General features: G+C 39.4%; 1 protein-coding gene and 2 non-coding genes across 3 annotated transcripts in view; all 3 read left to right on the forward strand.

Moving 5' to 3' along the window:
• LOC118927129 (mediator of RNA polymerase II transcription subunit 18) overlaps positions 1-14,080 on the forward strand; it is a 183,417-nt gene extending 169,337 nt beyond the window's left edge. The window contains exons 12-19 of the mRNA XM_036914971.2: positions 579-640; positions 1,926-2,063; positions 2,673-2,749; positions 4,955-7,520; positions 11,514-11,754; positions 12,251-12,420; positions 12,782-12,815; positions 13,734-14,080. Coding sequence (XP_036770866.2) covers positions 579-640; positions 1,926-2,063; positions 2,673-2,749; positions 4,955-4,970 — 293 coding nt within the window. The 3' untranslated portion in view covers positions 4,971-7,520; positions 11,514-11,754; positions 12,251-12,420; positions 12,782-12,815; positions 13,734-14,080. The remainder of the gene's footprint in view (positions 1-578; positions 641-1,925; positions 2,064-2,672; positions 2,750-4,954; positions 7,521-11,513; positions 11,755-12,250; positions 12,421-12,781; positions 12,816-13,733) is intronic.
• Positions 12,474-12,676, forward strand: LOC118927160 (small nucleolar RNA SNORA73 family). Its single transcript, XR_005030734.1, has one exon. It is a non-coding gene; the product is annotated as a small nucleolar RNA SNORA73 family (small nucleolar RNA).
• On the forward strand, positions 13,456-13,658 carry LOC118927161 (small nucleolar RNA SNORA73 family). Its single transcript, XR_005030735.2, has one exon. It is a non-coding gene; the product is annotated as a small nucleolar RNA SNORA73 family (small nucleolar RNA).
• Positions 14,081-17,882: the final 3,802 nt, after the last annotated feature.

The following is a 17,882-nucleotide window of genomic DNA, read 5'->3' on the forward strand; positions in this document are numbered from 1 at the left end:
GTGGAGTATAACAACAATGAAAAACTGAAGGAACAAAACAGCAGCAGACTCAGAGAAACCAAAATGAACTAACACTTACCAAAGTGAAAGGGACCAGGGAGGGTGGGTGGGAAGGGAGGGATAAGGGGCATTACGATTAGCACACATAATGTAGGGAGGGGCACAGGAAAGTCAGTGTAGCACAGAGAAGACAAGTAGTGATTCTATAGGATCTTACTACTCTGATGGACAGTGACTGTAATGGGGTATGTGGTGGGGACTTGATAATGGGGGGGAATCTGGTAACCACAGTGTTGCTCGTGTAATTGTACATTAATGATACAAAAAACAAAACAAAACATGAAGACCATTCTTACCTTACAGACAATAAAAATACAGGTGACTGGCCAGATTTGGTACTATAGTTTGCTGACCCTTGCTTTTATGTATTTAACTACACCAGTTGACAAGAAAATTATGTTGGTTAGTATTCCCACAGTTAGTATTTTATTCTGACTTGGAGCCTGTAAGAAATGTACTAAAAAGTTTGATATGCAACTTTCCATTTTGAAGTAATTTTATGTTTCTGTCAACTATAGCTAAAAATGAAGCTGATCGTCAGGCAGAAAAAAGAGAGATTAAACGTCGGCTCACTAGAAAGGTATGTTGTACAAGTGGTCAGTTTCGGTCTGTCTACTAACTGCATATCTCATATTCGAATGACCTGTTTGATTGGGAAGAAATGAATTTGACTTGAATTGCTATAGGTTGCTATGAAAATAGAATGTATGATGTAAATATAGAAAAAATAGCACAGCATTATTAAAAGCATTTTTTCTCCATTTTTACTATTTAAAAAAAGCCTGGCATAAGATGGTGCTCAATAATTGTTTGCATAAACTTTGACCTTTTTTTGATAGATGTAAGATATTGATGTAGACTCTAAAATCTGTTAAGTATAGAGATGGTAACAGGAATGTGTAGCATTCAATTTCGCAAAGCAAGCTAATTGTGTGTAATCAGGAAAAGAACTGAACTGACCCTTAGTAATACCTGAAAAATCTGAAAAACCAACTAGGATTTTTCCTTGGTCCCAGACCAGTTAGAGTAGAATCTTTTCCATACCAGACTCATGTTAGCTTTTAAGCACGGAATTAATCCCTTTTTCCTTTCCTTTCCTCCATAATAGTTTGTAATTGCCTCCTGTAGATTCTGATTTGTTCTGAGTTCTCGAAATTTCTGAAAATGTGTAAGAATCCCCAGGAAAGTAAGGGATCTAGACATTTTCTTCCTGATTTCTCCCACTCTCCCCTTCCCCAGAAACAAAGGAATTATCCTTGATAGAGTAAATGTAGCTAGTGGCCAACAGCCAGACTTGCTGCGTTCTAATTGAGCAGGTTACCTGATTATGCAACCTGAAATCATAATGTGTTACAGAGTCTGCTGTCTTGGGCATTATTCATGTTAGCAGGAAATTCACCCTTAATATTACCCACTAGATAGTGCTTTCATATTAAGTGTATTCATTTCCTAAATATATATGAGTTTATAGTCCTAATCCTTCTGTTACCAAGAATATGATCCACGGACCAGCAGCATTGGCATCATCTGGAAGCTTATAAGAGATGCAGAATCTCAAGCCCCACCCCAGACATGCTTCATCAGACTCTGCATTCTAACCAGATCCTCAAATAAAATGTATGCATATTAAAGTTTGGGAAGCATTGGTTATCCTTGGTTATAGCAGTTGTTCTCAATTTTAACTGTTTTCAGGAACTTAAAAAATGCCAATACCTGGGGATGGACCCAGGAATCAGTAGTGTTTAACGTTCCTCAGGTGATGCCAATGTTCAGCAAAGGCTAAAGCACTGTGTTACAGGCAGTCTGAATGCATGCTTGACACCCGATTCCTGGCACATTGAACTGAGAGGCTCCATTTTTTTCAGCTCAGTCAAAGGCCAACTGTGGCTGAACTACTTGCCAGGAAGATTCTGAGGTTTAATGAGTATGTGGAAGTAACTGATGCTCATGATTATGACCGGCGAGCTGACAAACCTTGGACCAAACTGACCCCTGCAGACAAGGTATCTCCCTCTCTCCTTCTCTCTCCTTCTCTCTCTCTCTTTATTTGAAGGATACAAGATGTTAACAAGAAGGGGGAACCATAAACAAAATTTCTACATTTGATATAATGTTAAATTTCTAGTCAAGATAATAATATGCCAAGATGTACAAACCAAAACTTTATACTCATGAGTCCGCCACCACCAATAAAACTATAAAGAAAATCCTTGCTACATCACAGAGTACTAAAATCTGGAAAGAAAGAAAATACATTTTTAACAGTGTTTGGTTGGTTGGAGGGAGTTTGGGTGGTATATTTTAGTAATTAGCTGTATTTCACTGTTATAACAGGAGACGTATTTGATATGCTGTGGAAACTGTAAAAGCTACAATATCTCTTTTAAGCTCTTACGGTGTTATAACTGGAGACTTTAGGTTTATTATGAGATGAATGGAGTCAGGCTCAGAGCTTCACTCAGTGTGTTGACCTGGCTTCTCCTTCTGGGTTGCCTACCACAGGTTGCAGTGACTCACAGAGTTAAGCATAATAGAGAAAAATAGATGGCAAATCACACTAGTGTACTATAGCAGACAGAAGATGATAAAACATTTTTGTTTCTACTCCACAGGCTGCCATAAGAAAAGAATTAAATGAATTTAAAAGCTCAGAGATGGAGGTTCATGAAGAGAGCAAACGTTTTACACGGTAAGACCCAAATACATATGAGTGAGCTAGAGCTCCCCCAAACATAACAGAGCTGTTCAGAGAGGAAGGACTCTAATGACACCATTAAAAGAAGGACACTCAGCATTGATGGCAAGAAGACTACATTAAGAGATAGGGATGAGAACTGAGAAGCAATGGCAAATGCCTATTTGAGTGTGGTATTTATGTATGTTATTTAATCCTTGAAATAAACCTGCAAAGTGTGTTAATATCCCCATTTGTTGATGAAGAAACAGGCTCGGAAGTGTTAAGTAACTTGCTTGACTTGCTGATAAGTTGCAGAACCAGCATTTGGAGAAAGGAATGAATGGCAGAAAAGCCATAGGTGCTCTCTTCCTTGCACCTCGCTGTCCCAGGTTACATATGAGGAAATCGTTGCGGAGTTACACAAGCCCTCTTTGATGTCATTTGATCTTATCAGTTTAGTGTATAAACTTAATTTTAATTAGTTGTCGTCATGAAACAATCCAAAAAGTATTTTTATTTGGAATTACTGATTAAGGCCCCACCCAATACATAAAGAATCAGGTAGCCACAAATCAGTAAAAGATCTAGGTAATTCTCAGAACATTTATAAAAAGAGACTAAATGAAGAGAGATACAATGACAATTACAGTTTACGATAAAAGAAGGAATAGTGAAGTTGGAAAATAAAATATCATTAAATGTTTTTCCATCACAAAGCAAGCAAATTGTTATTTTATACAGAATTTTTTTGTACTGAACTCTGACAGGAATAGAGAAGACAGATTCTTTGAACAACAATAACACTATTCAGGGCATTGTAATATGAACTCAACAGCTCATTCTTGCCAGCAAGGATATTGTAGTCTAATGTGGAAAAAAGACCTGTGTAGTACTAATATAGTACAATCAATATGATAAATGCCTCAGTCATTCTGAGTCCTGAATCTGTCAGGTTTGTATCCCAATTCTCCCCTTTCCTAGCTATGTCAGTGTTAGCCACTTTTATTGTTAGTAATAAAGTACTGTAGTGAGCAAAATAAAGTCATAGAGAAGGTGGCATTTAGGCAGGATCTTTAAGTATGTAAAAGAATTATTTGGACAAAAAGGAAGGAAGGAAGGAATGTAGCAAGCAAAAAGACCAGCATTATCAAGGCTGTGGGAGGTAGGAAAATAAAAGTTATTTCTGAGTAACAGAAAATGTAGCTAGAACAGAAGACATATGGGTTCCATGGTAAAGATGAGACCAACAAGATGGGTTTCAGTCACACTCTGAAGAGCTCTGTTACGCTAGGCCATAGGAACCGCTGGAGCTCTGTGTGTTTCAGCACAAGCTCTGGTGGAACTGTGAGACATGATATGGAAGGATGAAGAGACTAGCAGCAGGGAAACCAGTTTGGAAGTAACTAAAGTAGTCAGAGTGAGCATACTGGTAGCTCAAACCAGAGAAGTGAGAGTGAGAATGCAAAAGAGATAGAATAGAAAGATATTTCAAACATAGACTCAAGATTTGGCAATCTGTCGATTCCAGGGATGAAGTAAAAAAAGTCAAAATAACTCTTAGGTTTCTGACTTGTGATTTTTGAGGTCTGTGAAGTCGATAAGGGGTTCAGGTGAACAGATTAGCACCTTTATTCACTAAATATTCAATGAGCATCTACTCCCAGATAGATACAGTGCTAGATGCTTGGGATATAGCAGGAAACAAGATAGAGTCCCTGTCCTCGATGAGCTTTTATTGAGAAGAAGAAGGCAGACAATAAACTAGAAACTAAAATGCATATGTTGGGTTTGTGGAGCCTGTGACACATTGAGGTGGAGATGCCTAAAAGACAGTTGGATACTCAGCCTAGAGTCCAGGGAGAAAGCAAAGTCTAAAAATAAAATTTATAAGAAAAGATAATGTTTCTCAAGGGGAAGTTTTGTTTTGTATTTAAAGGGTGGACAGAAGAAAATGAACCAGAAAAGCATACTGGAAAAAGCAATTGAAGAAGGAAATCTAGGAAAAAGGTAGTGTTACAGAGCCAAGAGGAGAGAGCTTCAAGAAGGAAGGAAGAGGGTCAGGAGTGTCACATGATACAGAAAGGCTCATGTAGAATTAGAGTGGAGGAGAGGCTATTTTTAAAAATTAGAATATAACATTTCACTACTGTTAATACAATCATATAGCAAAGCAATCTACAACATCTAGTAACTCGGCTCTTCTTTATCATGTTTTAGCTATCATCGTCCATGATGCTGAAGTTTAAGAGAGGAACTAAATAATCCCCAAAATAAGGCTGCTTTGCTGCTTCAGTCTCCAGAGCGTCATGGAGGGAACTTCAGCACTTCCAATCAAGTCCTGGGGGACATAGTTCTGCGACAAACAGCACTTCTATGAATGTAGCATTTCACTGGAATGGATTCTCATGTGCTCCTTTGGGCAAAACTGAACACTTTGTCGGTGCGTTTGAACCTTTTTATATTGCAGCATACTTGAGGGGTGTTCCGTCCCCAGCCACCAATGTTCTAGGCCACGTGCAGGTTTGAGTTTTATTGGCTGCTCTTCACCCTCTCCCCAAGGTGACTGCCTGTGCTGAGGCACAGTTTATACCATTAGCCTTACCTGCTCTGGCCTGGTTGTGAGACCCACTTGTGTAGGCGCTAAATTCCAACCATCAAAGCAGATTGGTCGTGGGGAAAGTCGTCTGGAGGCCCCCAACTTTCTGGCAAAGGGGCCCCACCTCCAGGGAAAGCCTTCATGCCAGTTGAAGGCATGTCAGTTGAAAGCATTGCACTATACCTCTTGTAACACAGCAATATTCTTCAGGCTGTCCAGCTTGAGAGAGGCTTAGGATCTGACGTGTTCTTCCTTTTGCACATATGTCATCCTGATTTTTATTAAAAGAACAAAACAAATCTTGAAGTAGTGATGGGAACTTATGTTTTTCTGTCTATTAAGCAATCTGAGCTATCACCAGATTCCAAGTTGGAGAAAATGAAAAAAGCATGTATGTTCTAATACAAAATCAAAACCAAAAAAGGCCTTTATATTAATGCCAACTTGGCAGAAAACTAACTCATGGCTTAAAGTTTATAAGCTGATGTACTTTTTTGTACCAAATGATAATCTAAATCATTCTGACCAGTAGGTAAATCCTCCTCTGTAAAGCGGAGTTGTAGCAACTCTGTGGGAGCACTTGTATGCAGTTGACTCCCACATTCACAGCCAGAATCACAGCAAGGTCCTAGGCTTGTGGGGTGCTAGAAAGGAAAATGTCTTTGGGGAAGCAGTTTGGAGGAGCATGATTATGGCCCCTCTCCTCTCTTCTCCTCAGTGCTGTGTGCCCTGTCCTGCGCTCTCTCCCCCTCTGAACTCCACACTGATCCTCCTGCTGACCCTCTCTTGCAGCTTCCCACCCCCCCTCCTCTCCTCCTCCAAGCTGTAACCAGTGCCATCGGTACCTGGACATTGGGTCAGCCCCCACTCCTTTTTGTATTTGAAATATATTTAATAGGATTTTCTAAAAATTCAGTTGCTTTCTTTGAATGTTTATTGAAAACCACACAGCCTCACTATTTCCCTCTAATTCCTGGCCACACTAAGTGGGAGGAAAAAAATAGTTTCTATTTGACAAATGAATGTGGCTTTTCCTTTTAATGTTTAGGAAATTGTGGCTATTTCATAAGATTTCTTCTGCATTCCCTGTTCTGTATATAATCGTTCAGTAGATTTTTCTATCTCCTTTCATGTCTGTGTAAGATCTGCTGAAAGAATCAGGAGTATCAGGCCAAAACAAAAAGCTGAAGTGACCTTAAAAGGTAGTGTCTTGCCTCTGTATGGGGAATAGGGAGGTCTTTGGATTTCTCAGTTGCCATCAAATGCCTTATGGCTATGAAAATTTAATGGGTCCACATCTCCTTGAAGCTCCTGATCATTTGGTATGACTGAGGGAAGATAAGGCCCAATACTACAGAGGGATTAGAGGTCTGTGTATAAGGTGGCCACACATTAAGTGCTATCTCAACTTCCTCTAACCTTTCTATATTGTTGGTTTGGAGACTCTGGCTTAGGCCAGCACTCTCTGCCTTGCGATGACATTTTAGAACTCTTCTTTCACTGCCTTTATTTCCCTTGATGTGCCAAGCCAGAAACAGGATTTGATTTCCTGAGCTACTGGTCTGCTTTCTATGTGCCACCAAGGAATCTAGTTCATCTCTCATCTCCTGTTCTTTTGAAACAAGATACTTTGGGGGTCAAGTCTTTTCAGGTGTTTATATATATATATATATATATATATATATATAATTAATTTTGTGTTCCTTTTTCATGTAAGTAACAATTCACAATCATAATGTAAAGAAAAAATAAAAGCCTAATGTAAAGAATTGTACTTCAAGATGTTTCCCTGATGTACAGACTCTCCTTGTAAAATAAGTAATTGCTTTGTATATCAGTCTTCCTATCAATATTAATTATTAAAGTATTTTAGAATTGAAAAAACAAACTATACTATTTTGATGTGTTTTTATTTTTATGTTTTACCTTATTCCAAAAGATTTAAGCCAACTTAAAAATGATGACCTAAAATAGTACTAGATGCCCTAAATGAGAAGTGGATGAGGGGGTAAAAAAATACTAGGGTTATTAAAGGTAGCCAGAGATGAAGGTCAGTCATGTTTGTGCCTGTCTTGCACACACAGAGAAAGAAGAAGCTGCAGAGAGGAAAGCCAACTGTGAACCCACACTATGTGCCAGGCATTGTACTAGGTCCTTTATCCTATTTCTCCACCCCTAACCTGGGAGGTAAGTGGAAATATACTCATGTTATGAGTGAAGAACCTGAGAAATGAAGTTGCTTCCCCAGTGTCAAAGCAAATTTTGTAATCATTATTTGCATATATTCAAAGACAAACAGTTACATCCCAATCAGTTATCCCTAGAAGGATTTACTGTGTATGGACCACATACCATTAGACTCAGGCTGACATAAGAATAGGACACTTCCTACCTCATGTACTCCTCTCTGTCAAGTAGCACAGTTTCAATCCAGGTGGCCTCACTGATGGCTCACTTTCTACTTGTCCCTGCAGACTATCCCTGATTAGTGCACCACCCTTTACCAAGAGTTAAAAGAAACCATGAGTCAGAACTGCTCATGTCATTAGGTTCCACAAACAGCTCAGTGTTAGCTGAAGCAATGAATTTAGGGTCCTTATGGATTTAGATTAAAGTATCCACGAGAGGGAAGACTATAGTTGCAGAGTGAGAAGTTTGGAAAACCACTGTCAGAAAGGGTGAGTCCAGTGGATATTGAATGGGAGGGGATGGGATTGGAAGTGTACTTACATTAAAGATAAGAATGTACAACACAGAAAAGCCAAGCCCGGAAACCAAAATACAGCCTAAACTATTACTTCAAAGTTCTATTCATTCCAGCCCTAGGGAGGAAAAGCAGGAACCACCAGCAGTCTGGACACTTGAGCTCCATCTGTCTTTTCTGTTAGGAAGAGTCATTAATTTCCTCCAAGAATTTTTTCCTCCTTAAGGCATAGAGGTCATCTGACAGGAACAAACACCCTCAGTTTTCCACCATCTGAGGAGACACACCATTCATTCATTCATTTAATGTTTATCTCATCACCCCCCAAAAAATCTTCCCTTGACCCTATTTTCTCTTAAACGTATTGCCCTATCTCCTGCCTTTCCTATACGCCGTTCACATCTATTGTAACGGCAAACAACTTAAGTTCTGTATAGTCCAACCAGTTGAGCTAAATAAATGACAGGTGGAGAAAAAAGGAAGTATATTAGGCTTCGTGACATCAGTTTTTGGCTTCTTTGCAGACTGTTCCCATTTCTAAAGCCACATTCATTCAACTCATCTAAATCTAAATTCAAAATAACATGGCTTTGCTTGAGGTCACCAGTGACTTATCAGCTACATCCAAAGCCTGTTTTCAGCTCTTGATGCATTGACTACCCTGTATAAGTACAGCACTGATGTTTGGGCCATGTCCTATTCCCCAAAATTCCTTGGCTTCTCAGACACCACTGTCTCCTGGTTCTCCTCAGGCCATGCTTTCTCTGCCTTACTAGCTTCTTCCATGACCACCATTTAAATACCGGGTTTCCGTGCCCTCTCAACATTCTACCCGCTCTCCTGAGGTGACTTCAGCCACCACTCTTCTGGCAACTTCTAAATCTTTATAACTCAAATTTCCTGCTGGAGTTCAACCCTATATCCAGTCACCCTCTGGACATATTTACATATATCCAAATACTTAAAGGTAACTTATAAGCACTTCCAACATGGACCTTACTATCTTCTCCATAGCCTTTTCAGTTATCAGAATTAGAGACCACCAAGTGTTCAGCCTCCCAAGTCTGAAACTTTGGTGTTATCCATAAGTTCCTTTCTTCACATCTCCAATGGGACAATACTGTGTGTTGTCTATGTCAGAAATGTCTCAATTTCTATCTCCTCTTGCTTGTTTACCACCCAAGTTCAAAGCCAACATAATTTAATGGGACTTCATAACCTCGTTTTTCTACTCTATCCTCCAACATCGCCCCTAGAGTTACCTTTCTAAAATGCAACAATAGTCACAGCAAACCTTTACTTCAAAACTTATTGGCCCCCACATACCTACCTGCAAAATGAAAAGTCCAGGCAGTTAAATGTTCCTCATCATTTTTTTTAAATTTTGGTACCATTAATCTGCAATTACATGAAGAACATTATGTTTACTAGGCTCCCCTCTTCACCAAGTGCCCCCCACAAACCCCATTACAGTCACTGTCCATCAGCGTGCTCCTCATCATTTTAATGTTACTCATTAATGTTCTCAACCTTCCTGGGAGCCCATAGGCCTGCTAGTTCCTCAGCCTGGAATGTTGGCATCACCCAACACCCATCCCATTATTCTTTCAAGTTTTAACTCAAATTTACTCCCCAGGAAAACTTTTTCAGCCTTGAGCAGATGGTTTAATTGCTCTGTCCTCCGTGTTCTCAAAATACTTTATTCATGCCATACGGCACTCATCAATCAGTAGTATAATTTGCCATCATGCCTATTTCCCCCACGGTGAGCTCTCAAGGACAGAAAAAGTACTTCATCTCAGACTCCCCAGGTGTCTAGCACAGTGCCTAGCAATTAAGTCGTGCACTAAGTAGATACTGAATGAGTGATTGAAAAGTAGCTAAATAATGGTACTATCACCAGAGAAGTAGCAGAATTATTTCTCTTCCTCTAAACTACTAGTTCTCAACATTTTGGTTTTGTGGTCCCTTTACAATTTTAAAAATTATTCAGAACCCAAGGACTTTTGTATCTGTGAGTGATATTTACTGATACTTTACTAAATTAAAACAGAAAAAATTAAATATAATACACTTCAAAATAACCCATTGCACATTAACATTAATATTTTTATGAAAATAACATTTACAGAAATAACTAGTGAGAAGAAGAGTGGCACTGTTCTACATTTTTTACAAAACCTTTGTCTTATTTCATAGAAGACAGCTCAATTCTCATATTTGCTTCTGTATACAATCTGTTGTAACATGTTATTTTGGTTTAAGTAAATGAAGAAAATCCATTCTCATGCAAACATATAGTTGGTAAAGATGTCAGCTGTTCTTTCAAGTAAAATGGTATTCCAGGAAAAAAATGTGGCTATTTCAGCTCACATCTCAAAACAATAGCATAAGTGCTCTTCCTGGAGACAACCACTACTTTTGCGTGCAGCAAAAGGTTTTATGTATATTTCTCACTTTGTCTCAGAATACTGAAACTAGATGAATATTCAAAAGTCAAGAATTAATAATGTTAGTGATTTTTATTTCATTAAGGACATTCTAGGTGACACTGACTTTTTTTCAAACTGGAAAAATGTGACAATAAAAAATACAATGACTACCAGTACAGTTTGGTGATAGGGCTTTGAGCCATACTAAGGCACCAGCACTTTTATTCACTTCACAGCATCAGTGCAGAGTCAACACAGTGAAAAAAGGCAAAGTCTATATATAAAAAACAGTTTTGACTTCATGGATTCCCAAAAGAGCCTCAAACACCTTAGGGTCTGTCAATCACACTTTTGAGACCTACTGCTCTGAGCCTGTTTCACATTTTAAAATCTAGGAAGTAACACCTATATTTTAGAATTGCTGTGATAGTAAAAAAAAATATGTGTAAAGCACCCGGCAAAATCTCATAGGAGGAACACCATAGATGTTTCTACTCATTACAGCCCACCTGTGATGGCTCTATGTTAATTCAGTTATTCACCTAACACCATACTCAAAATTCTATCACATTTGCAACATTTCATATGTAATAATTATTTTAGGGATTCTTTACTTGCCAACTTCTTTGTATTAGATGTGTGTGTTAAAATATACATAAAACATACCATTTCAAACATTTAAGGGTACAGTTCCATAGTATTAAGTACATTCACACTGCTGTACATAGGTTTCTAATTTTAGCCAATTGTGTAGGAGCACTTGTCTTGTTTAACCTACGCATTTATCAAATGTTTATTTTATATGTGATACTGGTACAGGACAGATTCAATCCCTTTTGAAACTGCATTTCTCTAGATGTCTTTTTCTATTTTGCATACTTATTACTCCAAAGCTTTTCTTTTGGTGGAGGGGACGAGTTTATTTAATGGCATATCCTCCACAGTGGGTGAACTAATAGTAGAGAAATAAATTTGTTATCCGGTTTGTACCTAGTCACCAACATACTTTACACCACTCGGTTTCTGTATTTTAACATTCCCTAGGAAAGTCCCGCGCGCGAAGGCTGTAGTATCGCGAGATGCCGCTGAACAAGGTAGGAGTGGAGTTTACCATGCAGAAGGTTCCCAGCACCCTTAGCGAATAGCTGATTCCCTAACTGCGCATGACGCGACGCAAGCGCAGTAGACATTCTTTGACTTCCGCGTGCTTCGCTGGATATAAATTAGGATGCTTCAGAGCAACCTGGTCTTTTCGGGAAAGACTCTTGGTGATACGTGTTGTGTGGTGAGTTTTTAACCTGCGCGTTTTGTCCTCTAGGTATAGAAACCCTCCACCCCCAACCCGCCAACCAGCTTTTCTAGGGCGGCTCATACTATTTAGAAGGGTTCCCTTCGGCAACGCCATGCTAACTACACCTCGTTCAGCGGGACTGGGTGGGCCTAGCTAGCCGTCGTTCTCGGCGGTAACGCAAGGGCGCTCGCACCGAAGCCTGCAAGGCTTCCGCCCTGCGCTCCAAGCCTGAGTGTACAGCCCACCTCGCCGATGTCTGTTAGGCTGCTTATTGTCCTGCCTCCTCGGAGGCTCGATATCCTAGTGGAGTTGCACGCAGGACATTTCATTTCTGACGCCCAACCGAGGTTACAGAGTTCTGATGGCGAAACGGGACCGCTCTGAATTCTGCTGTCACTTGTCATATGATTCAGGGTAATTTCCAGATTCTAGTCATAATTACTGCGTCAGCGGCTCTGCATTTACCTTTTTTTTTTTTTTTTTTTTGGAGACGTGCTGATCGCTTATTGGGGTTTCCGGATTAGTTTGGTGTATCTAGCTGAAAGTTAATTCAGATTACTGATAATGTGAATGTTGACCGGTCTTGAACTCGAACTTCGTGGACAATTTGAGAGTTTAGCATCCACCCCCAAATCGATGTCCTTGGGAAGCCTCCATCAGGTGGATAAACTTAATTCGTAGCACTGAAGTCTAAACTACATTGTAGTGACTGACCAACGTGGATACCCCGGGAGGTCACTCTCCCCGGGCTCTGTCCTGGTGGCGTAGGGGAGCATAGGGCTCTGCCCCATGATGTACAGTCCCTTTCCACGACGTTGGAGATGAAGCTGGGCCTTGAGTCTGCGCCTGCATATTCCTACAGCTTCTCAGAGTCTGTGGACAATGACTGAGGAGACAAACCATGCAGGAAACAGCTCTCTAGAGCTCCCCCTGTCCGGATAGAGACTGAACTGTAGTGAAAGGAAAGTGGTTTGATCATTTTTACTGTACAATTGGGTCAAGCTCTTACCTTGTTTTGCAGTGATCGCTCAGGATTTGAAATCACTTGATCTGAGGTAAGGAAATCTACGAATTGCTTTTGACTTAAGGCTGTATGCCAGTCCACATTTTGCATTAGACTTTTCGATCATTATGAGCTCAGTTCCTTTTCATGAAGGTGCTGCTGTTTAATATGCCAGGAAAGAAATTTTGCTATATATTTTGAACCACATTGACCCAATTTTCTCATGCTCATGTTCCAGGAAGATAGCTTTTTTATTCAAATAAGTGAACTGCTAATATTTTCACATCTTTAATTCTCATGTAACAGAAATTTCCATATTTGGAAATTTTTTAAAAATGTGATAGTTGGGATGACTTAACCAAAGTCACCTTTAGCAAAGCTTGCAAAGGAGTCATATAGCTGTAACATTCATACCCCCTCAAAAGTACATCCAGGATAGCAAAGGATTTGGTCTCAGGTGCAAGCTATTTTCTGTGATAGTGGAGATTAAACTGGGCTTATGGGCCTTCACACTCATAACAATGGATAACGGTGACTAAGTAGCCGTGAAATAGTTAAGAGTAGTGACTGGTTTAACAGCTTCTAACCCAAATGGATTTTCTTTAACAGGCTTTCATCTACATGTATAGCATAGATAACGAAAATGAAATCCCTTAATATTTTGAGGGGCAATACTATTAATAAAAAGTATTCCAACGTGGATACCCCGGGAGGTCACTCTCCCCGGGCTCTGTCCTGGTGGTGTAGGGGAGCATAGGGCTCTGCCCCATGATGTACAGTCCCTTTCCACGACGTTGGAGATGAAGCTGGGCCTTGAGTCTGCGCTTGCATATTCCTACAGCTTCTCAGAGTCTGTGGACAATGACTGAGGAGACAAACCATGCAGGAGACATCTAGTATACTAAAATTAAAAATTAAGATCTTAAGTAAAATAAAGAGTTTAATCCTCCTTTGTTTTGTTTTCATTCAGGAGAGAAGAGGATCCTCACCTAACTTTGACAACCCTGCACCTAATGTTTTGGGTCCTTTACTTGGCAGGGAGAGTTGGTAAATGAACCATAAATCCTGTTTTTGGAAGATTAGCATGGACAGTTTGAAAGTTAAAGCACGTTTGACTCCTTTGAGAAACTACACTTGAGAGTAAATCAAAAGGGGAAGCCAGAGGTTAGAAATGCAAATTTTCATGAGTGGCCCCAGAGGCACACCAACTGTAACTCAATGGAAAGCAAAAGTCCATGAAAACTTAGATGTCTTACTAGATATCCATGTCTGTACCTATTGTATTTATGAATTTTAATAAAGATGACTGTACATTTATGTGGTCCCCTTTTTTATGTGGAAATGTGATTGTCATCAGCCATTCAGTGAATAGAATTGTTTGTTAAAACTACGTATAGCAGTTAATGCCTGGTTGGTTCTACACTAACTAAAATCTCTGAGCATTTGTCTGTCCTGGGTTTAACTAATGGGAAAATGCATGTTGGTTCCTGGCCAGTTATAGGGCCCAGGTAAAAGCCATCACACAGCTGTTGTGGCTAGTGAAGCGTCTGTTAAAACAAGTGCCCTTGAGCCTGAGAAAATTGTCAGCCTGCCTACGGCATGAGTTTGAGTCACAATGGAAGCTTTGTCAAGCCTGCGTGCTGGCTGCCAGCGTTATAAGGCAGCCACAAGACTGATGGGAACTAGAGGGAAACCAAAAAGTAAGAGTAGATCTAGGTGGGGCCAAATTAACTTGAGAAAGTTGTTGGGAGGTGTGATGACCGTGGTCCTGCCTAAAAGCCATTGAGGTCAGGGCTGAAGGAAGTGAGTGGTGGGTCAAAGCCCAAACTCCTATGGAATTTCCAGGTGGGCAGTTTTTCAGTATTGACCAGAGCCTGGAAGTCAGCTGAACTACAACCATGATCAGGGAAATCATGGAGAGCTGTCTACAGCATTTGCTTAAGAAAGTAATGACACTTAGGCTTGTCCCTGGCACTGTCCTAAGCATTTGGCATGTGTTGCTCTCCACAGCCCTTAGGTGGGTGTTAATCTAACCCATTTTCAGATGGGAAAATTGAAGAATGGGAAAGCAAAATAACTGCCGAATCCACAGCTAGGAAGCAGAGCCTCTGCAGACTTGGAGAAGTAGCTGAATGCAATGCAGATCCTGTCCATCAGGATCAGCCCCTGTGTCGTTTTGGCACTACCATGTACAGACCCTGGAGAGTAGATACCCAGTAAAATGAATACTGTTAGCTTTTAGTATAGATTCTCAGGATAGTGCTTGGTAACAGGCTGGGCAGGAAATACAGCTGACTTCTGGGGCAAAAGTCCACATAACAGTTGACTCCCAAGACTGAATAGCGCACTATTGACCAGAAGCCTTATTGGTAAGTCAGCATTGTATGTTAAATATATTTGTACTGTAAGCCAAACAAAAGGAAATTTTTTCAAGTCAGAGCTCCGAAAAATTTCCCAATGTTCATTGAAAAAACTCTGTTAAGTGGACCTGCACAGTTCAAACCCAGGTTGTCCAAATGTCAATAGCATATTCATTTCTAAGTGTCTGAGCAAAGCTCTCAGGTATTCTAGGTCCCACCCTTTCTGCTAAACTTCAGCTTGCAACATATTTGCCTGTCAAGACTTCACAAACAGGCTCTTCTGTCGTTTTTCTGCATCTAGGCAATCATATGGGTGGTTGTCAGACTGGGTTTGAAATCAACAACTCCACCACTTTCCATGTGACACTGGGCAAGTCATTTAACCTCTGCCTCAGATTTCCTCATCCGTACCTGCATTTTGGGGTTGCAATGAGAATCACTTGAGTTAGTGTTTGTAAAAAGTTTCTTACAGTCTCAAATGGAATGAGCTTAAGTAAAACTCTGATTTGTCAAACTACAGATACAGTATGCAATAAATTTTGTTAAATGAATAAAGTTCACCACCATTTATCCACTACTCAACCTGGTTTATCTCACTCAGAACCAACCCTATCTTCCCTGGAGAGAAAAAGGGAGATTCAGGGATTAGTAACTTGCCCAAGATCACCTAACTAGTAAGTAGCAGAATCAGAATTTGAACCTAACTCCAAAACTGTATTGCAGTAGACTACTATCGTATTAGCTTTGGACAAGGCAGTGTAAGTAACATGTACATTATTTCATCTAATACTCGGTTCACCTTTGTAAAGTAGGGACATTTTGTGCCCGTTATGCAGCTGAAAAAGCTAAAATTGGAAGATTTTAGGAACTTGCCCAAGTTGCACAGCCAGTAAGTGGAAGAGCATGCATCAGAGCAAGGCAATTGACTACAGAACCTATACTCAATCTACATACATCACGTGTCAAAAAATATCAACTATTTCCACCTGGTTTAAACCACAGAACTTTTTGGTACTAAGCTAATGGAGTCACCGTTATATAGAGTGTCAGCTATAATGAATTATAAATCTGTATGTCTAGCTTTACTTGACTGGAAAATCAAGTAGAGATGAGTGGTTTCCTGGGGATTGAAAGTTCCTCCATGGCCATGTCTCTCTCTCCATGGCCTTGTGCACATCTTTGTCTCTACCCTTGACAGAAGGAACCCACCACTTGATAGTACTTGACATTTGACAGGCATTCTTTAATCCCTACACAGCCCTATGCAGGAACTTTGATTAAATCCATACTATAGAAAAGGAAGACATCAAGGTTAGACCATTTGCCCAAGGTCATGCAGAGTGGAACTTGAAGGTCTGTATCTAGAGCCTGAACTCTTAACCACCATTGTCACTTCCCCTTCCCCTAAGCATCGAGGACTTCAAGCATTCTATCATGATGATTGGCATTCTGATACGATTCTTTTCCAATTGTCCATCTAACCTATTATTTGGGGAATCCTCAGTGAAACCAGGGTTGTAAACTCAGTACCTCGTACTGTGTGCCTGGCACAGAGCAAACATTGGTCAATGACTTAGTTTCCTCTTTCATTGATTTCTGCTTTGATCTTTATTATTTTCTTCAGTTTACTTTAGATTTAGTATGCTCTTCTTTTTCTCGTTTCTTAAAGAAGAGAGGCCTTTAATCTGAGACCTTTCTCTTTTCTAATACAGTATACTTTAACTTTTCTCCAAATATTGCTTTAATGATACCCCACAAATTCTGGTATGTTGTGTTTTAATTTTTAATTCAGTTCAAAATACTTTCAAATTCCCTTTTGACTTATCTATGGGCTACTTAAAAGTGTGTTAGTTTTTAAATATTTAGGAATTTTCCAAAAATCTTTTTGTTATTGGTTTCTACTTTAATCCCAGTGTAGTCTAAGAATATACTTCATTTGGCTTGATTCCTTTTAAATTTACCAAGACTTGTTCTATGACCCAGAATATGGTCTATCTTGGTAAGTGTTTTCTATGCACTTGAAAAGAATGTGTATTTTAGGGTTGTTTGAAGCAACAAAGTGGAGTGTGAAGAAAGGTGAAGTATTCTGTAAATGTCAATCAGTTCAAATTGGTTGATAGTGTTGCTCAAGTCTACTTTATTGCTGGTTTTCTGCCTATTCATTCCATCAGGTTTAAACCACATAACTTTTTTGTACTAAGCTAATGGAGTCACCATTATACCATAAAAACTGAGTGTCAGCTGTAATGAATTATAAATCTGTATGCCTAGATTTAGTAGGTGGAGTATTGAGAATGGAGTATTGAAATCTCTAGCTATAATTATGAATTCATCTATTTTTTCTAGGAGTGCTATCACATATTTTGCTTCATGTATTTTGAAGCTCTGTATTAGTTGCATTTAAGTTTAGGATTGTACATTTTGACTCCTTTATTATTATGAAAATACCTTCTTTATTGCAATAACATCCTTTGCTCTGAAATCTTTGTTTTTAATATAGCAACTCCAGTTTTCATTTGACTAGTGTTACCAGAGTCTTGTTCTATCCTTTTACTTTCAACCTATTTGTTTATTTATTTTTTAAAGTGTATTTCTTTAAATATAGAGAGTATATTGTTGTCTTGCTTTTTTGATGTATGTCAGTCTCTGCCTTTTAATTGGAGTGTTTCGACCATACTTATTTTCATATGATTAATGTGCTTAGATTTGAGTCTTTTCATCTTGATTTTTGTTTTCTGTCTCATCTGTTCTTTGTTTCT

The sequence above is a fragment of the Manis pentadactyla genome, chromosome 4 (assembly GCF_030020395.1).
Source record: "Manis pentadactyla isolate mManPen7 chromosome 4, mManPen7.hap1, whole genome shotgun sequence".
NCBI lineage: Eukaryota > Metazoa > Chordata > Mammalia > Pholidota > Manidae > Manis > Manis pentadactyla.